General features: G+C 36.1%; 1 protein-coding gene and 1 pseudogene across 2 annotated transcripts; both read right to left on the bottom strand.

Moving 5' to 3' along the window:
- Positions 1–119: 119 nt before the first annotated feature.
- LOC104228868 (transcription factor MYBC1-like) lies at positions 120–1,241 on the bottom strand (annotated as a pseudogene).
- Positions 1,242–2,322: 1,081 nt separating this feature from the next.
- On the bottom strand, positions 2,323–8,708 carry LOC104228869 (bifunctional protein FolD 2-like). Of its 2 annotated transcripts, none has more exons than XM_009781417.2 (6): positions 8,490–8,708; positions 4,786–4,943; positions 4,371–4,554; positions 3,335–3,492; positions 2,942–3,154; positions 2,323–2,729 (listed from the first exon to the last, which is right to left on the bottom strand). In XM_009781417.2, exons 2-6 carry the CDS (start codon positions 4,897–4,899, stop codon positions 2,499–2,501), a joined length of 900 nt encoding a protein of 299 aa, XP_009779719.1. In that variant the 5' UTR covers positions 4,900–4,943; positions 8,490–8,708; the 3' UTR covers positions 2,323–2,498. The 2 variants fall into 2 exon arrangements, with proteins under 2 accessions (XP_009779719.1, XP_009779718.1); XM_009781416.2 differs by having other exon boundaries at positions 4,786–4,940; positions 8,490–8,706.
- Between the last annotated feature and the right edge of the window lie 14,422 nt (positions 8,709–23,130).

Here is a 23,130-nt window from a genome sequence, read left to right on the forward strand (position 1 = left end):
CAAATCCAAATTCATAAAAACACAGATGACTTTGACCTGAAGACAGTAATAGGCTGGAAAGTGGATTCATAGTCTTATAAGGACCAATACTAAAGAGATACTAAAAACTGAAACACCACTTATCCAATAAAAGGTTCTAAATCAAAGACTCAGGAATTATACAGAAGACAGTTTCCAGATATATCCATAAGCCAAATTAACAGGATAATTGCATAATGACAAATCAACAGTTACCCTGAATATTAATCATCCCCAGTTGGAAACAAAGTAATAACCTTTCTCCCATTAGCAGCTGTAGCTGATTCCAAATCCTCAACATAAGATGGCACCATAGGACTACTACTACGCACTGATGTCCCATTCTCTGAACCTGTTGCTGCGACTGCCACGACAAGAATGGAACCTCAAACTGCCCGTTTGGTGGCGACCCGAAATGCCTATAATGTTGCTGAAGCTGTGGAGGTGTCCAACAACTGCAGCCATCTGATGATGATGCTGCATTGCTGCCACTGGCACGAACGGCATATACTAGTCAGAATTCCCCTCCCCGGATGCAAAAAATGTGGAGGCACTGGTGAACTAGCAAACAGTTGATCTGTTGCTGTATCCACCATCCCTCCCCCGGATAAACCCGGTATACTGCCATTCCCATTGCCACTGCCACCATTAGAAAGTCCCTGCATACGTTTCAAATATAGCCTATACTTTTGCAAATGACTAGCCACATTCTCATGAGTTAAGCCATCTACACTCATCAACTGCATTATAGTTTTGGGGACAGCATTCTTGATCCCCAAATGAGCAACTGCATCCACAAATCTCTTGTGGAGCTGTGGGGTCCACACAAGCCTAGGCCTTTTAAAGGTGCGAGCAGGTTCATCAACGCCCCTTGAACCTGCAGTGCCACCCAACTCGGCGGAGTCAAACTCGGCTGATGAGTTAGGGTGAGATGAAGGTGTATGAACTCCTACTGGTAGAGTACTCTGCTGGTGTTGTTGGTGGTGGGTTTTGGGAAGTGGACTATTGGAGTTTTTAATATCAAAAGCTAATGCTAAATCAGGAGTGATTAGGGTTTGGGATAAAGGGATTAGCTCCTCAGGAGAAGGAAGTTCTTCCCATTTCGCAAACCAATTAGAATCTTCTTCCCTCATTTCACTAAATCTTCAAGAATATTCTAAATTACAAGATTTTGGAGCAATTGACAATTGAACTGAAAAAATGAGTCTTTTTAACAGATGGGGTTGGAGATAGAGAGTATAAAAGTTGAAAAAAATCAGATTTTTCTTCTCCTTTTTGAAATTCAGATTGGAGGACTTAATTGATAAATGAACTTGAAACACAAGGTAGGAGCAGGAGAAGGAATTTCTTTTTAGAGAGTGGAATTGTGATATACAGTATAAAACTTGAAAAGATTAGATTTTTCTGAGATGGAGTTGAAATTATTTCTGGGGTCAATGATCTCTACTTCTTGGAAATTCAGATTGATGGACTAATTCTAACAAATGAACTGAAGACTAAGGTAGAAGAAAAAAAAAAAAGGGAGTGTATTTGAGAATTATTGTCTTAACACTTCAGCTACCTAATGACAATTATTGTACCCCACATCCCCAATACTAGCTCCCATTTTCTTGTGAATTACATGATACAAACCTAAAAATTGAAAAAACAGAAAAGGGCAGCTCGGTATCGAAATTCCTGCGTTCACGTAGGATTCAGGAAAGGGTCACATCCAAAGTGACTGATTCCACAACTCGAACCCGTAACTTATAAGTCACACGAAAATAATTTTATTATTGATGCAAAGCTTCCCTTCGCTAATTGGAAAAAGAAACGTTATCCTACTAATAGTTAAAATGTAATACTAATAGAGAGCCAGAGACACACACCAAAATCCTAACATAAAACAAGAATAGCTTTCTAGACTCTAATGAAACGTTAAATACATTCCCAATATATATATATTTGACCAACTCCATATTAAGCAAGTGGTTATAGAAGTTTGCTTATGAAGATGAAGCTTTATCGAGAAAAGAAATAGCACTTAAATGCCATGAGGATGGTTGGTTTCAAAGGACAATTGTATTATTATTACGAGTTCATATCCGATAAGTTTGTGGAAAAGAATAACGAAAGAAAAAAGAACTATTATAAAAACATTTTGGCTTTGAAGTTGGTAATAGAAGAAGGATCCTTTTTTGTTAGATGTAGTGCATTTTCAAAGTGACATTGCAAAAAGAACTGCTAAAATCTTGTAGTTCAAGACCTTAGGCTAGCGTAGCAATAAAGTGTCTTAACTTCACCAGTTCTAGTGAAAACTTTAGATTTCGCAAAGCTCTTTGAATTCCCAACATGAATTCCACATCACAGTAAAAGTCTCATTGCTATTTCTCGATTGAAAGTGCCACCTCTAAATGTATGGTTTTCTTTAAATATAAGAAAAATCAGCAGCTTAGCAGCCTTGACATCTTATTGTAGGAGTAAAGAGCTAAAGAAAGTGTTTACTTCTCGATAACTCGTTTAGCTCCATCCAAGGTATTCTTGAGGAGCATTGCAACAGTCATCGGTCCTACACCTCCCGGAACTGGAGTTATCCATCCAGCTACATTACATGCTTCCTGAAAATCGACATCTCCAACAAGCCTATATCCTGACTTCCTAGTAGGATCATCAACAGCATTTGTCCCTACGTCAATCACTGCAGCACCAGGTTTGATCCAGCTGCCTTTGATCTGAAAAATAAGACAGCAACTTGGTTCAGAGGCCAGTCATCTATGGAATAAAAATCAGCACTTGCTGAATGGTTTTCTTACTGCCATTAGCAGGGTTATATTTCATTGAGAAAGCTCTATTGCAAGGGATTAGTAAACAAAGAATTAATGAATAGAAGCAAAATGATTACAAAAAGGAGGGTGAGAAGGGAGAAATGAATGCTCCTTGTTACCATCATAGCTTGCCCCGCGGCAGCAATAATAATGTCTGCTTCACGAACGATTTTTTCTGGTTCCTCGGTGCGCGAGTGAACTATGGTAACAGTGGCATTTTCCTTCAGAAGGAGCAGAGACACTGGTAATCCAACAATGTTACTTCGACCAACCACAACTGCATTCTTCCCCTTTATGCTAATCCCACTCCGATGTAAAAGCTCGATGCATCCCTGTTTAGCAGAGACCAGATAGGGTGCTTTTAGAAGACAACAGATGGTTGTATATAGATAGTATAGATTTGAACATTAATTCCTAAATAAGGCAGGAGAATTAGAGAACTAGATGTTTCGATCTTCCATAACAAAAATATTAGTTGTTCTCAGAATTAATGAAGTGTCTCACTTTATTACCTTGGGCGTGCAAGGGAGGAACAGGGGTTGTCTGCCTTTCATTGCAAGCTTGCCAATATTCAGAGGATGAAAGCCATCTACATCCTTTTCCAGACTGATTTCACCTAGAACTCTCTCTTCATTAATATGTTTTGGTAACGGAAGCTGTACCAGTATACCTGTAGCAATGCATAGAGTGCCTTTAGTTCACTTGTCTTTGTTATGCGTCATTTGATTATCTACCCCACACATTTGCTTCTCAACAGTATACTTGTGGAGCATTACCAATAAACCAAGAGTGAAAATGCTAACTCAAGGAAAAATAGAAAAAGAAAAGATAAGAAACATCTCAGCGGCAGACAGGAAAAACTCGAAAAAACCCCACCTGCTGAGTGAGAATATAAGAGATTCTACAAGGTGAAACCTACTTTAAAAAAGTCATGGTAAGAAGCGGTGTAAATAGAGTAGCAGCAGACACCTATATGTATAGGAGTGTCTAGCAGGTAAGCTCTAGCCAAGTTGAAGTCAGAACTACAGAAGTCAAAGTGTAGGAATGAGATATTAGATAGGTGGTACCTTTCAGACACAGTATATTAGATGTGCGATCTGATCTGAGGATTTTCACAATGTGTCAAATACACTTAATATACTAACTGATTATGTAGTACCCACTTAGTACCAACATCATAAAAGCAATATGCAGGTTGCATAAATGGCTGGTTACTATAGTCTATAGATGCCACTATGTTGCCAACAATTAACACGATTGAGTTTGTCCAACAGAGCAATTTCATTCAGAATATTTTGCATTGAGCCTACAATAGCTAGGACCTTAAAATTTTCTTCTTGACTAACTACCCAGGCATGGACAATGTTGGCTAAAAATAACCTGGTTGTGTACAAAAATAAAAGTAGGAGCATGGATGACAAATTAACATCTGCAATATGTGCAAACCAAGTACAGACAAACAAGGCTAAATTTACCCATTCAAACAACATAAGTATAACAAAGCAAAAGGCCAGAAAGATTAACTTCCTACTATCGCCAATGACTGACCATGTACATCAGGATTAGCATTCAGCTCGTGGACCTTGCTAATCAATTCATCTTCAGCTACGTCCTCTGGGAGATCTATGTCAAAAGATTGAATCCCAAGCTCAGCACAAGATTTTCTCTTCATATTCACATAACTTTGAGAATCCTTCCTATTTCCTACAATGACTACTGCCAACCCAGGGACCTGAAAATAACAATAAACTTGGATATTTGAATTCCGCATGAGCCATGAAAAAAATACAATTTCTGATTAAGGACATTGCTTCACCAGCTTCAAAATTCAAATACATCATATACACATTAAAGCATGCACATAGTCTGTGAATTATCTTCATAATATCCACGATGTAATTACCAGATTAATAGGAAAATTTGTGTACATGCATTCGCTTAAGCATGCAGTCAGGGAACTAACCTTGCCATACTTTTCTGAAAGGAGTCGGACTTCAGAAGCAATCTCAGAACGAATAGTTTGAGCAATTGCTTTACCATCAATGATGGTAGCCTTGTGATCTGACGGCAATGCCATTGTTTCTTCAAACGAGAGATAACTTCCCTATAATTTCAGGACTGCTAGTTTCATACCAGAAAAGAGATGTTAAACCAAAGGGTTGGACTAGGATAAAAGTAGGCATATTCAAGGTCAATATTCTACTCAGGGGCAGTCCGACAAATTTTGTGGCTTAAAGCCAAACTTTATGAGGGCCTTAACTTTTTAATTTTTTTTTTAATTATTTATTTGAAGTCTATTTTTTTTAGCTTTCTTAGATACAAAATTATTAATAATTTTCTTATAATTAATAACTCCTAATAAGTATTTCTCAATTGACAATATAGCAAATCCATTTAACGTTTCTTTTGACATTGTTGCTCTTAGGTAAGATTTTATCAATTTTAATTTTGAAAACTTCTTTCCGTTGAAGCAACAGTAACATGAGTTATGAACATTATTCCATAAGCAATTTAGACATTTGGAAAAGAATTAAATCTTTTTATTTGATTAAATGTATCAATTAAACTGTTATTTTCTAATTGTACTATTTTCTTAATACTTTTAATTCAGCAAATAAATCTGGACCATCAATATCGAATTGATTATTATGCTTTAAGGAACATTCAAGATTAAGGCAATATATTTTTCAAATTTCCAACATCTAGTGATCTTAGTTTTTACTGCCAAATAGAAAACCAAAAATATTTTCATATGTTTCGAATTGTTCAAATCTATTGTGAAATGAAAAAATAGTCTTGTCTATTATGTATAAAAGTAATCAACTCTAAAGGACTCTTCGAAAGATTTTGAGATTTCATTATCAACATTCGCATCAAATTGTTACTTGCTATATATCACACGTTTCTTACGAAATTCGGGTTCGATATTCATTTCAAGTGCAATTTCTTTGGTAGAAATCATAGCAGTTGCAAATTCTTCTTCTCTATATTTGTTTAAGAAAGAAATCAAAGCTTTTCACTTTACATAACTTTTTTTTAAAACTTATACATAGTCTATTAGGTGTAACAAAAAAATGGGACCCCCATAAATATGGGGCTAAAGCGATTGCTTTACTTGCTTTATGGAAGGGCCGCCCCTGATTCTACTCATAATTCAGAATCAATCCAAAACATATTAAGCATCTATCGATTTAGTTCAGCTATAGTGATTGTGAGAATGCACAGGAGAAAAATCTATTTATTAACAATGATATAATAAGCCCTATATATAATACATATTCTACTCCTACTACATATAGGACTAGGATATATTCTACTCCTACTACATATAGGACTAGGATATATTCTACTCCTACTACTAGGACTATTTACACATAACTATCTAACACTCTCCCTCAAGCCGGTGCATACAAATCATATATACCGAGCTTGTTCCATATGTAACTAATACGAGGACCAGTGAGGGACTTGGTGAAAATATTTGCAAGCTGATCATTCAACAAAACCAGTTGGTTGCTAATAAACAGGAGTTGGCTGAAAGGTCGCCGGAAAAATCTTAAAATAGTGAGACTAAGCCGAATTCCAAATTACAAAATAGGTTTTAAAACACCACGAGAAAACAGAAACTTTTTCTGGAAATTACTGTTCACGCCGGTAAATGTGCATTGTTCACGCCATAAAAAATAAAAGTTGTCAAAATTTGATATTATTTATATGGGTAGGATCGGAATCACGGAACAAGTAAGTTGTCCTGAAGAAGTTTTGTTAAAAAATGGCCGAAATGACTCACACGGGCCGGAAAAGTTATTGTAGCTCGTCGGGACCCTAGTTTTGGCGGCGCGTGAGGGACTTTCTGCCGGAGTGATTGACTGGAATTTTGTTGCCAGACTTTTTCGAACAAGATGGTAGTGTTGGTTTTCGCACAATAGTCACCGATGAGGAGATAACGCAAATCAATCTTCAGACGTCAACCGGAAAGACGCACGGTGACTGACTTTTCTATTCCGATGGGACTGAAATTTCTGGGGTTTGGTCGCATAAGGGTTTCAGAACTGATGGTGGTAATGGTATATGCACAGTACCACTTAGCAATGATGAACCCTGGGAACAAGACGAAGTTGCCAAAAAATTGCACGACGATGAGATCTTTCTTCCCAGGTGTCGCTGGAATGACGCATAACGATAATTTTCTCGCTGAAGCTCTGATATCATGTGAGAATGCACGGGAGAAAAATCTATTTATTAACAATGATAAAATAAGTCCTGCATATAATACATATTCTACTCCTACTACATATAGGACTAGGACATATTCTACTCCTACTACATACGGGACTAGGACATACTCTACTCCTACTACATATGGGACTAGGACTATTTACACATAACTATCTTAAAGTGATATTTCAAAGTGTAGTGTGATTAGCGGGTGCCTAACAAGAGTGTGGCTTTCACAAGACTAATATGTCTGACTAAAGTGTATTTGTGGACTGATGAGTGCATTTCCCTACTTCAGAGGAATAAGTGCACTACTTTTCCTAAAGTTCCATTAGGAAGAAAAAATCATTTAGAGATGGGGCTTTAAAAGGAGTGGAAAAACCTAATAGATTTGATTGACTGTTTGTTTGCAAACTTAATGTTGAATAACAGGTTTTTTCAATTTTGAAGCCAAATTAAAGATGATTAAATTCGGTTTTGATTTGGACATGAATATAATCTTGTTCAACCAAATTTAACATTGAAACTTTCATTACCTCAGTATAGCAGTAGCTCGTAGAAATGCAAGGTGCAGATAAGCACAACTTAATATGACAGGCACAATTTTAAGAAAAGCACAACCTTGCTCCTTCTCAAAAAAAAAAAAAAAAAAAAAACCCTTGCACCACAGTGCTCTATAACTGTAGGTTGAATTAGAAAATTCAACAATTAAGGTTCATTTTCAAGTAGTAAAGTGTTCAGATAACAATGCTGGTAGTTGGTTCTGCTACAGAAGCCAATGAGGTTTTTAAAGTAAACTTAAAGGTCCTCAATTGGGAGGAAAAAACTTTTGTAGCCTCCTTATTTGAATTTTTCATATAAACAAATTGGAGATAACCCCAATTCAAAGTGACTTCCTCTAGCATTGATAGCTCGAAATATCTCAGCTTTTCTCAATTATTTAGCCAGCTTTGGGTTACATGCTTAAGTTTAGCACCTTCAACCAGTAAATAATCAACTACGTCTCAATCCCATACTAGTTGGGATCAACTAACTATATGACCCTCTATATCCATTTTGCTGCTCTCTTGCCCTTTTCATTCCAATACTTGCAAATAATTACTGTTAGAATCACACTATATAATGCTGAAAAGAATAGTCAAGCAAACCCACTTAATTTCAGATAAAAATCCAGTTTTCCTTCAGGCAGCAGCAAATAATTCAGCTCCGTATATGCAATTTCATCCTAAATCTCAGTACATACAATTTTAATTCAGTAGCAGATTGTCAATTTCACAATACCGTTTAATACACATATCCCCACAGAGCAAAATAGCTATGGGGGATTCATATAGCCAATCCCAATTTGATTGATTGATTGATTGATTGATTGATTGATTGATACCTTCAATAAATGTGATTCGCATAGCATACAGCTTAATTTTATCAACAACATTCTGAAATACTTACAGCAAAGAAAATCTTGAAATTGTAGCAGAGAAATTGGGTTGTCGGATCTGTAAGAAAAATTAGAAAAATTGGCACCCTTTTTAGATAAAATCTTTCTTTTTGCAGGAAGAGGAGCTGACAATCGGGGGTAGGAGCTGACAGAAGCGAACTGTAGAGATGTGAAAAATACTGTTTCTAGATGAGGATGAAAGATAATTTGAGATTTTTGGGTACCAATGTGAAAAAATTGAAATTTTGAGAATTAGATTTGAAAGTAAAAGCCAAAATGAAAAAGCACTTGTTAGCAGTAAAAACTATAAATTTTAGCTTCTTTCAAGAAGATAAAGTTAATTTGTTTAAGATAAAAATAATATTATAATAAATTTATATTTTTCAACTTATCCTTGATTAATTTAATATTTCTTTTTTTTCCTTTTCTATTTTCTTTTTTTTTCTACTATACGTTTATTCTCTTTTTTATTTTAATCAAATTTCTATTCTCTTTCTCCTATTCTTAAGAGTTGATTTTAAATTTATATTGAATGATGTATTTTGACATATTTAAATTATCATATGAATAATAAGTAATACCAAGCACTCAATATTGTTGCTTTGGAATAACTATATTTTATATTAATTAAAAATTTTAATTTATATTTTTACTTACATTTTATATTTTAATTGAATTCTTTTCTAATAAATGTTTAAATTTATTTTTCTTTTCTAAATAATACTAATCGCAAATTGAACCTTTACTGTTCTTTTTCGTAATTTGATATTTAAAAGTGCTTTTTAAAAGATTGGCCAAGCACGATGAGCTTGCAAAAAGCACTACTCAAACGAATCGGCCAAACACAAACTACTTATTTTGCAAAAGTACTTTTGAATAAAAACACTTTTCAAAATAAGTAGTTTTTGGCGGCTTGGCCAAACGGACTCTAAATATTAGTAATATCTTTTGTTTGATTTCTTTCACTTAATTCAAACCTAATAATTTATGAGGTATTTTAATTTCATTATTTTTGATTAGTTAGTAATTGATATAAAGTATAAATTTTATTTATTGTGTGCTTAGTATGTGGAAGTCTTTTCCATGAAAAATGTGTATTCCTAGAAAATATTTTATAAAAAATAATTCTAAATATTTGGTTGGTGAGTAAAAAATACATATAAATATAATAAATATTAATAATAATAGTAAATTAGAGAACATTGAAATGAAACTTTTGAGCCGTCGAGATTAATAATATGTTCAAAGTTAAATGTTGTAAAAAAATCCTCCAATAAGTGAAGAAAGTTATTTTTCTAATTTTTGTCAAAAATAACTTCCATACAAAAAAAAAAAACGTTTCGTAAAAGAAAATTAATAACCATTGTCATGCCAAACACAACCTTGGCTAAAAGTAGGAGTGTTCATAGGTCGGTACGGTACGGTTTTTAGTTATTTCGGTTCGGTATTGTCGGAATTCGGTTTCTTAAAATGCTATACCAATACCATACCTAATTACATTCGGTATAGTTCGGCTTTTCTCCTTCCGGTTTCAATTTATTCCGTTCGGTAATTTTGGTTTATTTGGCTTGCATATTAACTAGTTCATAGAGTCATAGACTATAATATTCTTAATTAAAGTACTCAATGAAAATGTTCTAAACTCACCTGACTGTTGACAAATTTTTTGTCCAAAACCATGACTAAGAGAAAAAGGGTAAATAAAATAATACATTTAATCATTGGAAATATAATGTTACTTGCTTAGTATTAATTGTTGAAATTAGAGAATACAACAAAGACTAATCCAACATATGCAACAACAATACAAAAGTAACGGGGTAAGAAACCCCTCAAAACCGTTGAAATATTACGTTAAACTGCTTGGCAACCTAGAGACTAAGAATTAAAATTTGCATCCTACCTTATTCCTCCATTTTCCTAAAGAAGTACACGGGCTTTACTGTCAATCTCAACATGAATGCAAAGAAAAGCATTGTGTAACTTAGTATATTAATCAAATATCTGTAATGTGTAATTTAGTATATAGTTCGGTACGGTATCGGTATTTCGATATTTTTTTAAATACCAAATATCATACCTAATATCAAATTATTTTTAAAAACTTAAACCAAATACCAAAATACCGAATACCATATACCAAAATTTTTGACTTCAATATAATAATTCGGTATTGACCATATTATACACCCCTAGCTAAAAGTCATTTCCCTTGGTCAACTTAAACATTAGAGATTCAAAGCTTAAGTTAGCGTTTGGCCATAGATTCCCAAATTTGTTTTGAAAAATCTGATTTGGATGAAGTTTGGTTTGGAGATGAAAATATGTTTGGACATATGTTTTCAAAACATATTTCCCAACTTTATTTTGGAAAAATATGTATATTATTATACTTGTTTTCGAATTTTGGCCCAAAACCAGCTATTTAGCTGGTTTTGGGATTTGGGAATTGTGATTTTGCCAAAATATAGGCAAAATCTATGGCCAAACATGTGTTTGCCAAATAAAACCCAAATTTATTTTGGGAAAATCTATGGTCAAACGGGTCCTAAAGAGCTTTAAATCGAATCTTGAAGGAACTACGTCACATGGGTCATGAGCTAATAATTGGCTGTGCATAGAGAATAGGGATGGATTCGGCCTTTCAGCTATGAGTTCAACTGAATTCGTAATTTTTGATACAGAATATGGATTTTATTTTTAAACCTTATTAAAATCTCAATAAGTACTGGATTTGAACCCATAATTGTAACTATATAATGAGTTTAAGGCTAAAAATCTTCAAAGCTAAACCCATTAAATTTGAATCCTGGATCTATCTATGATTGAGAATCCAATAATGCAACATGAACAATTTAAATCTACCTTTGGTATTTGGTATTTAAAATGTACATCAGTTTTGTTTATTTATCTATCAAGTTGCACGTTAGTCTCTTGGATTTGTAAACCAAGGAGGGAAACAAATCCTTTTAATTCATGTCCGCTCCTTGATTTTTCTGATTTTTTAAATGATTTCATAAATCAAAGAGATTGCATAAATGGATGGATGAACTGTCCTATAATATAATATAATGCAAATGTTGATTTTGAAAATCATATGAATCATGATGGTTGGTTTCCTTATAGAAAATCAGATCTTACATGTATGTATCGCAAATCGCAATAAATATTTAAACTCCTGCCTCCTGTGGCACATCTTCAATTAATGCATCATTTGACTATTAAAAAAATGGTTAAGATTTTCTCTTTTTTATTTTGTCTAATAATCTCTGGTAATAATTGAAATTTTTTAAGAAACTTAGCTTAAAGTAATAATATAAAACAAGAAAATAGATAAGAATGTAGAGAGAAAGAGAGGAGAGATTCTTATTTCTTCCATGTATTCAAAGTGTGTATAATGTGATGCCCAAACCCTATATTTATAGGATGATATAGATAATACAAAGGGATGTCATGAACATGGTATTAACTATTGAGAATATGGGGGAAGATCATGGAGATGTGGGAGTTACATCCATAATGGTAAGAAGTAGTGGGAGGTTAATGGAGAAGAGTAGTGGGTGTTACTCCCTTAGCAGTTATGTACATCCACCATAATCAAGTATTTCATAACACTCCCTCTTGGATGTCCAAAGATAATGTGCCTCGTTAAAACCTTACTAAAAAAAACCTTGTGGGAAAAAATCTTAATGAAGGAAAAAGAGTACACATATCTTGTAATACGCATTACTTGATGCCTCATTAAAAACCTTGCCAGGAAAACCCAGTGGGACAAAATCTGTGTGAAGGGAAAAAGAGTGCAGCACGTGCTATACTCCCCCTGAAAAAAATATCACTTAATATCTCAAAGACGATAAATTCCAATCATGTATAACAACTTCTCAATTGTTGAGGTTGGCAATGCCTTGTGAAGAAGTTTGCCAAATTATCACTTGAACAAATTTGTTGAACATCAATCATATCTAAAATAGAACTTTAGTGAAATACGTTTTATTTTGTCTCCTTCGATAGTCCTTCTTTCAATTGAGCTATGCATGCAGTATCATCTTCAATGTAATTGAAATCTTGTTGAATATCATAATTTGGCATTACGCTCACAGCCAAATAGATTATCTAAACAACGAACCATGCCCTGCATTTGTATAACCAACATAACCTTGACAATATTTGTTATAATAAACAAATCTATATCAAGGACTTCTTTTGCAATATAATTTTAATAGTATTCCAGTATCTTTATATGGGAATTAAAGTATATCTCGCTAGCATATTGTTATACTTGTGGTTCTAGCAAGATACACAGTGCACCAATAAATCATGTACGCCATGATTGCTTTAATCCACATAAAGATTTGCTGAAGCTTTAATTAATGAATTTCTTGGGAACCTTAATATGCTTTAGAACAGTTTAAATCCTTCAATGATGTTTATATACGCATATCAAATTTATCAGGTATTCCCAGACTAAAATCTGAAAGAAATTGTACCCACCACAAGGGAACATGTTTCCATATAATCAATGCTAGGACATTTACGTAAAATCTTGTGTCACCCTGACTTTATACTTTCAGGTATTGGGACTATCAGTCCAAAACTTCATGTTTTCCAAGTGAAGTCAATCTTAATTGTGTATTTTTCATTGACCAATAATTTATCTATCCAAATTCCATGATAGATTTGAGCTCAAGATCCTTGTCAATATTAAAAATATTGAGCGCTACATTATATCAACAATATCATCGATGATCATTTTACATCGGTTCCATCATCACACAATAAAGACATAACTTATCGAGATCTCATTATTTTCAGGTACCTGATCCTCTTCCATGAGGTCTTATAAAAACTTTATGTCATGGTGCTCTTACAGAGCGCTTGCCTCCTTATTATGACCATCTTTATCATTTGCTCCTCTCCTTCTTCAAGGAGTTTTATCTTTGGAACCGATTAGTCAATTACGTTTCATGCATTCCATAGACTATGTCCATCATGAAGTTTATTTTATTTGGAGCATTAGCATCTGAAATATAACATTTAGCTTTTGGGTCAGCAGATGTGCATGGCAATATTTTGCAAATGAATTATCACTTGAACTTCAAGTTCATATTTTCTTGTACGAGGATCTAAGTGTACTTATAATAATTCATTTCATGTATCACTTTTTCAGCTGCCCATTTTCTCCCCCTAATATTGGAATCACCAACACATTTTCCAACCTTTTTTGGGAAACCATCTTTGTGCATTGTGGTAGCATAATTAAATCATATAGCACAATCATATTTCTAGATGAAAATTATTTGGTTCCTGACCTTGAACCAATTATGATAGGGAGAATTTATCATAACTTGCTGGCTAGATGCATACAAATGCTATTGTATATTAGATAATACACTTCATACCAAATTTCTATTTGGGAGTTTTGTTCTCATAACCAATGGTTTAGCTATAACTGGAGGCATACAATTTCTGCTAAACCAAGTTGGATTTAAACCAGTATTATCAAGATAAATTATCATAATATTTATTCTGGAACTGTGCTCTAATAATTTGAGTAATCGACCTTGCAAAATCCAAATTGCAAGTTGATAACAAACGTACATGTGACCATAAAATATATGCATCTATTAAAATTATGTAATAGTAAATGGTCCACCTGACAGGTGACTGAGCCCATATATATATCACCCTATATTCGTTCCAGATTTTAAGGGATTCAATCCCAACCTTAACGGGTATATCATGAGAATAAGCAGCACAAGAGAATTCTTGAAGAATCTTCTATTTCTTTAATATATGCCAATGTGAATTCTCAATTAATTTTCGCACCATAATTGAACCGGGATGGCCAACCGGTCATGCCAACTGATATTTATTTCAGTAAACATCTAATTTACTATTACATGTGATTCTATCACCATGCTTATACTTGTGTGGTACAAATAGAAGAAAAATCGGATAACTTTTTATATTTACTTGGTATGATTATAGTAATATGAAGATATTCAATCTTCTTTTCATTTATAGGCTCAATATGCCAACCACTTTGGCTAATATATTTGAAACTCAAAAAGTTTCTTTTGAGACTTACTACAATATCAATGTCATGCACAATTTCATTCATCTGGGTAGTAACAAATTAATTCTTTCGGAACTCTTGATTTTGTACTACAAGATCTTTTGTCACACCATCCATATGGTGAATGTCTCCTTCGCGGAGAAAATTATATCTTAATAATTGTCATGGTCAAAATTATCATAAGCAAAATTATTTCTTGCTTTAATTTTGCCTTTAATAACTTTTTGTAAGGCATGGCAAAATATTTTTGGTGTACCATATGTATGCGACCAATGACATATTCATGTAACCACACAGTAATGTTCATTATCGTTTTTTCTCTCAAACCTCTCGTAGATGTGAGTTGTAATATTTATCCAACCATGCAGAAGCATATTCTTATGCAGAATTTCTTCATATATATATATATATATATATATATATATATATATATATATATATATATATATATATATATATATATATGTATATATATATATATGTATATGTATATATATATATTCACATTCACATTCACTTTTAGGAATGAGTCTGAATTTATAATGCTTATCACAAGTCGCAATCATTTCAAAAATGGATTATAATCGTCCGAACGTGCCATATTTACATACCATATTGATACACATTTCCTTCACCTTTGAAGGATTATTTTGAGAATTGATCGGTGCCAATCTTACACCACTACAAAGTGGTGAGAGCGGTCGAAGCAATTTTTATCCGAGATGGTCGGGATCGAATCCACAGGGAGCTAGAATTGAGAATTGGATTCCTATCTAAACTAGTAGTGCGTAGTGCTCTTAATTACACTTCCAATCAGATTCATTTGTTTTGTTACTTTTAATTTTTATGCTAATATTATGCTAATTAAACTAAGAGTGATTGCTTATAAGGTTTTCTAAATAGTTAAAGAGGCACTAGGGAAGTGACTTTCTCCTAGGTAAATACTTGACGAGATCTAAAGCCTAAGGTAAAGTTGTTACGTTGGGGATTGCGATATAACCAATGCACGATACTACTCACTCTATACCTCTCGGTAGCTTGAGTGACTTTTCCCTAATTGACTTTTTCAAGACCAATTGGGTGTCAAAATTATGCAAGCAATATAGGCTCAAATCAGGTATTACTATCTCTAGGTTTAACCCTTTAATTGGGGCTATCAATCTCTTGATTACGCCTCAATTCCTTGTTGGACTGATTTTCCTAGACTCAAGATCTCTTTCTTAAGAAGATCCCAAGTCAAATAGGCACAAATTAGTGTTTGGAACCACTAATTCAACATGGAAAACACAAATCAGTCTAAATATCAACTACCCATAAATATTTAAGCCTTAGAACAAAAGACCCGTCAAATACCCACACTAGGGTTGAGCCACAACCCTAACTAATTGGTCTAGCTACTCATAATAATGGAAGAAAACATAGGATTAGATGAAGAATAACCCGTAAATTATGATTACAAACTAAGAAATAAAGATTCAATGTTGAACTAGCCACAAAATTACTCAAAATAGGTCCAAAACGGCCTTCACGTGCTCTGGGATCTAACAGATTACAAAAGATGCCCTAAAATTGTGAAAAGAAAGTATTTATACTAGGCTGAATTTTTTGGACAAAAATACCCCTGTAGAGGTATAGCGGACCGCGAAAAATGTACTGCGGCCGCGGTGAGGCTTTTTGGCTTGAATATTTACCGCAGACCGTACTGGCTTCAATTATCCCAACTTCCAACTCTCTGAAACCCCCTCTTCGTGGACCGCATAAAATGGATTGCGGCCGCAAGAAAACCTCCGCGGACCGCACTGCTTTAAGCTTTAAATTTGCACCTCTCTGGATCTCCTCACCGCGGATCGCACTAAATGGATTGCGGCCGCGGTGGGTCTGTTGCAACTGTACTTTGACTTGTTCTTGGTACTTGTGCATGTTTCACTCCTTTTTGAGCTAGTTTTGACTACTTGTCACCTTTTTGACCAAACTCTGCAAACAAGCACAACATGTAAGCCTTTGGGACTATTTTTATACATTTTTAAACAAAACTCAAGTAAAACGAAGTGTGAAATGAACTAGAATACCTAGTTATCAACTCCCCCAAACTTAAGCTTTTGCTTGTCCTCAAGCAAACAAAATAAGTCCTACCTCCTTAAGAGTTTACAAGAAAATTCAGCTGACCTAAAGTGACCTCATCTAGCTTCAATTGGGACTAACAATTGCCCTCAATTCAAATGAATCATTAACAACATTCAACCTTTTAAGCACCATGGTTTGAGTGCGACACAAGAGCATCAAGAGTTGACTCAACCCATCAAGGAAACTCTTTCTACTGCTTTGGTCATTGTGGAACCCAAACTCATACTCCTCACTCTCCTTTAAGCAAACCTCACTTTTAGATTGTAGCACTTAGAACGAGGATTGTGGAAACACACTCATCTCTCTCAAAGAAAGGTCACAAGTCCGGCTCTAAGTACCATAAGCTTGCCCCTTATGTGAGTCACCACTAATGTAAGCTTCATTCAACTCAAGATCATATAGGGCTTTTTGTGGAGATGTAGTGAAGGCTTTTGATTCAGGATAGGAAATATTTGGTCTAAGTAGGTTCCATCTTTCCTTAAGCACTCAATTTCTTCATTTTGGCATGCATTCTCTTGACTATTTGAGTCATTTACTCCTTTCTTAGGGGTTAGAGAGACACACTTTCACTCTTTCTTGTTCTTTTTAAACCTTTTTCTCCTTTCAAAACTTTCCACACCTTTCATCTCTTTTCTTTTATTGAATCCCTTCATTTCTTTTTACATTGTTCATTCTTTTTGACTTTTTGATTTTTTATTGCTTTTCCTTTTCTTCATTTTGTACCTTTTACCATTTTGTTGCATTTCTCGTTCCTCCCCCCCAAACTTATGCTTTTGTCTTGTGCTAAGGAAAGATCGAGTGCCAAGAGAGGGTATTTTTAGAATGGGTAGAGGCTTGTATCATGGTTTTTACAAGAAAAAGGGCTATGGCTCAAAAGGGTTGACTAGGGATAGTATCATTGGTAGGCTATGGAAGTTTTCAAGATAACATTCGGATCAAGGAGAGCCTATAATCACTTCTCAAGTCAAACTACAATTAGGATTTCGCCTAAACAAACATTCAGGGCAAGTTCTAGACTAATGGCATGGGACTTGGACTTGCAATTCAAATTCTCACCACACAAGCTATAGGATTGCTAAAGAGACAGAGTCGGGGGCTCACAAAAACCTTAGCTAAGATTTGAGCAACACGAATGGTCCCGAAAAATTACTTGATGATTATCGGCCAACACAAAAGTCTCAAGGTCACAACTTTCACCATCTTATACACAACAATTTATTTTTGACCATAAGATCAAAGGCAAATGTGCTAGGCCCAAGTGAAGCTTTGCTTGAGGCACCATTACTCACTAACTACTATTTACACAAACAAAAGGCAAAATACATAGTTTACCCATCGATCTTGTACTCAAATCCCTCTTACACACATGTTAAATATGGGAATAGTATTACACACCAAAACTTTTAAAAGTATGTCAATTAAACACCTCTTTTGCCATGTGTCACACGTGTGTATTACACATAAAAGAGGCGCGTGAAAACTACAAAATTCATCTGAAATTATTATTTTTTTCCATTTTTAACTATTTTCTTTCCAAATTAAAGAAAAAATAACCCATGTCTTCTTCCCCAACCCACACCCCAACGTATCTCCCCCCCCCCCCCCCGCGTCTTCTTCCCTAACCTCTATCCTACCCCTCATATTTCATCTTTCCAACCAACCCCCATGAATAAGAAGAAAAAGAAAAAGAAGAAGAAAAGAGGAGCTATTGGGTTTTGTAAAAATTACCATTATTGACCTTTTGAAAAAGCTTGAAAATTTAATTGGGTCTTGTTGATTTTGGTATTCCATGACCTGGAAAATTCGTTTGAATTCGTAATTATTTTGAATAAAAATGTACTTAGGTGATTAATTTTGATAAAATTCAAAAAACACCATTAACAAGATTGAAGCTTTGGGTTTGAGCTTGAATTTGAAATTTATAAAAGGATTTGTGATGGATGTTGTTAAAACCTGTTAAAAATCGGGCAAAGAGTTGAATCTATAGTTAGGGAAGAAGGTGATTGCAGTGGAAGGGTTGGTGGTACTATGGTGGTGGCGGAGAAGATTGGGGTTGGGGAGATGAGGAGCGGGTGGGTTTTTTCTTTTCTGTATTTTTTTCTTTGGGAAGATGAGGAGAGGTGGTGGAGTGGGGGGGGGGGCAGAGGTTTTTTTTTTCTAGTTTTTTTCTTTTTTCGATTTATGACACGTGTTAGATGCTGATTGGTGTGTGTAATATCAATCTTTAAGCAGATGTGGTCAAACACCGAAGTGGTGTGTAATTGACATACCTTTAAAAGTTTTGGTATGTAATATGATTCCCGTCTTTAATTATGTGTAAGCGGGATTTGAGGACAAGGTCGATGGGTAAAGTATGTATTTTGCCAAAACAAAAAGAAAACAGATTCAAACCCTTAAGAAGGTTGTCATGCCATCTATCATCGGGAAAAGCCACCTGGTTCACACAAATTCCACCTTTGGAAAGAACCGTGACATTAAGAAAACTAAAGACTTATTTAACACAAAACTCAAAATAAGAAGCTACCAAAATGAAATAAGAAGCTATGAAAGAAAAATGCAGAAAGTAGAATGAATATGTACAAGAGGGGATTTAGATGAATATACATAAGGGGGAATAAATATATACATCAGAAAGTAACTTTATATACAGACCAAAGTTGCAAAATACGAAAAGTGAAATAAAATGGTAAAATTATGTACATACCAAAAGTAAAAATCAAAGCATAATAAAAAGAAAATAGTATCATATTTACAACACCAAATCATCCAAATAAGGATACCCCCTCAAATGAAAGCTAGCATTGTCCTCAATGCTAACTAACCAAAAATAGCTCAAAATAAAATAGAGAGTAAAGAAAACTCACTATTGGACCTCCCTCTTCATAGGATCATGAGTCTGGGTCCCTGGGTACTCGGACTGCTCGGGAACCTGTGACTGGATCCCTGTAACATGTGTCTACACTGGGGTCTGGGCCTGTACTGTGTCCTGGGCCTGCACTGGGTCCTAAGGCTGGCTATAGAAACCTCCCTGCAGGTCCTCCAACTCTATCACAACATCATCAATACGAGGAATCACCCTCTTCCTCTTTGTTGGCCTCTCCACCTCCTGCTCCGGCTCAGGCTGGGCTGCTGGAGCTAGGTCATGCAATAATTGCTCTAAGGGCAAGTGATCAACCTTCAATTTCTCTACCTCCACCCTCAACTTTTTCACTGACTCCTTTGATGCCCGAGTCTTTATCAACTTCTTTGTTTCCTTTGTCAGCTATTTCAATGCTTTGCCATGAGAACCTACAAATTCCAAAATTAATTGTTGGTTCTCCAGGAGCTTCTTTTGGTTGTCCAGAATCTCCTTGAGAGTATCCTCTACTAAGTGTGAAACCTGTGGCTGAGGGGGTACAAACTAGGCTGCTACCGAGCTAAAAAGCACAGACAGCTTAGAAGTAGCTGTCTGCATCCAGTTGTTGATGCTGGCAAGGGTTTGGCTCAAATGGTGGACAGTCAATGGGTAATCTAAGAATGAGGGAATATCTGGAATTGTGGAAGTAGAGGGTCCTGGGGCAATGTCTGGTGTAGCTGAGGGAGGCTGAGAAAAGGCTACTACTGCTACTGGCTGTTCAGACTTGCCAGTAGAAGCAGTGGCTTTATCTTTCGGATCTTTAGGTTTGTCATCACCCTTGAGGCTGTACCAGGAGAAGGGTGCCTTTGGTTTCACCTTTACATCAAACTTTCTTTTCTCCACATCTTGATCCTCAAAATACAGGGTCAGGAAATGTGGGAAGGGGTAGGATCTATCACCTTCATTCACCACCCGTGTATCACCCTGGACATAATATTCCCAATGTTGATCGGATACCCCACCATGATAGATACCACCAATATAGCCCGGGAGATAGTAAGAGAGTTCTCGTGAGTGGTGGGGTCTATCCTGCTGCACACAAAGGTCTCCCACCCTTTCGCCTCGAAGCTCAGGGTTCTCCTCAAAATTTGGACTCCTGCTGTCAACCATGCTGGGGTGGTACTTGGGATTGGCAAATACTCTGCTAAACACGGACGGGCATCTTCCCCCAATGCTACCTTTTCTAAGTATAAAGTTTCATCCTCCTCCGGAAAATCCAGGTAGTCATTGATTGTTTTCCCATCAAACTTTACTTTCAAATTTCGCACCTTAGTCACTGTAGTGCCCTTTTTGATGTGGGCAACATTCGTGTAAAACTCCTTCACCAAATGCTCATTTGCATCCTCAACGTTGCCTATGCAATAATCCCAGCCTGGCCTCTTTCTGAATTTCCTCTGCACATTTGGGTTGTGAGGGAGAAGATCCTTATCAATGAATCGCCGTTCAAGTATCAACTTCCTCTCGGGCCACCATTCTCGGAATTTGTGGTAAGAAAGCTCGCTGACAAATCTATCCTGCCAAGCCTCCGGATTTCTAGTACTCTCCACCCCTTACTTGAGGCACACCCCTCCTTCTTCTTCTTCTATGGTATCCTCACTGGGTGTTGAAGTTGTAGGTGAGGTAGAAGAAATATCATCACCGCTATCAGCTGAGCCCTCAGACGACTCAGAAGAAATTGCTACTGAAGCTTGAGTAGTAGGAGTGCCCAGAGGTGTATCTCTCAATCTTCGCCTTTCCGACCAGTCGGAACATACTCCGGCACTGACACGGAGTCGGATGCCTCCCGAAAGGGCAAATACTCATTTCGCGAATGGGAAGCAGCTCTATCCGCAGCCCTTATAGACTTTCTGGTGTCCTTAATTGCTTGCCGAACTTGTAGGGTCAATCTGATCATGCCTTGACCCCTACTCCGAAAGGACTCTCCTTTTCCCTTTTGTTTTCCACCACCGCCTCGTAATTTAATCATTTTCTGCAAGTGGAATTCAGTTGAAACTTGTTAATATCACAGTATCAGAAAAGAAAATAATTGCAAACACAAAAGAAAATAGTTAAAGCCTGCAGACTGCAGACCGCATAAAATGCAGTGCGGCTGCAAAGGGACCATTGCGGACCACACAAAATGGCACCGTGGTCCGCATTGAGGTGGGGGTCAGAATACCTACTCTCTGATTCCAGGCACCGCGAACCGCAAGAAATGATCTGCGGTCGCGGTAAGGCACCGTTGACCGCAAAAAATCGACCGCGGACGCGATCCTCAAACCTTCACTCTCTGAAGTTTTACCACTGCGGTCCGCATAAAATGCCATCGCAGACCGCAAAGAGACACCGCAGACCGCAAAAAATCCATCGTGGACCGCGGTGAACCTCATTCAACAACACCAACCTAGGGTTTCAGATTTTTCTCTTTTTTTTAAGCCTAAATGCACATATTATGAACCCACTAGGTAGTTAATCATTGTATTTAACTAATTAATCCTAATCTAAACATATTATGCAACCCTAAGCTAAAAATTTAAAGGAAAACGGAAGAAGAAGACATAGAACTAATCAATTAAAAGAAAATAAAATATAATTAAAGACTAAGGAAAGATTAAAAGTACTAGTAATGAAATGCAACAAAGATGAATGAGAATCAGTCATTGAATTCGTGCAATTAGGGTTAGGGATGAACAGTACTTTTTACTATTTGGAAATCAAATGAGCGAAAAGTTTTAAATGAAGGCCTTAGGTCCTATTTATAGAAAAAGGACCTGGGGCCCACTTCACCTACCCACCTCGGACCGCAAAAAATGCACTACGGTTCGCGGTACTCGAACACATGAAGCACTGACAATGATGGCACCGCAGACCGCACAAAATGCTCTGCGGTCGCGGTGGGGCACCATGGACCGCAAGTAATGCTTTGCGGCTGCGGTGACAATCTTCAGAGAACCTTCACTTTTACCAATCAACACTGCAGACCGCAATGAAAATTTTCCCCCGCAACAAGGCCATTACGGCCGCGAAGAATGCATTGTGGTAGCAGTCCAAACTTCAGAGAGTGCATCATTTTTCTAGTTTTAGTCCTACACTACATCAAATCAGTCCTACACACATCTCACAACTAGTTAGATCAAAAACAAATCCTATACTAAAAAGAAAATCAAAGAAAAGAAAACGAAAGACACATGGGTTGCCTCCCAAGAAGCGCCTGATTTAACGTCGCGGTACGATGCAGGTTACCATCAAATCACTTTAGATGGAGCAGTGCCACCATGTGGCTATCATCAATCTTGCCCAGGTAGTGCTTGACCCTGTGACCATTAACTCTGAAGACTTCTTCATTTTTGTTTTTCAAGTCAAGTGTGTCGCCCCCCCTTTTCAACTCTGAAAACCCGGGTTTCGACATTTATGAGGGTAATAACTCCTTTCCTTTTGGGAATTGGGTATTTGAAGAGTCGCCACCTAACGGGTTATGGTGCGTTAGGGCACCTAGAGTGATTAACTCTTGGATTGGTTTGCATTACTAGAGATTAGGATAAGGGCTCGAGATGACCTCGAGGGAAAGGTGTTAGGC

The sequence above is a fragment of the Nicotiana sylvestris genome, chromosome 10 (genome assembly GCF_000393655.2).
Source record: "Nicotiana sylvestris chromosome 10, ASM39365v2, whole genome shotgun sequence".
Lineage (NCBI taxonomy): Eukaryota > Viridiplantae > Streptophyta > Magnoliopsida > Solanales > Solanaceae > Nicotiana > Nicotiana sylvestris.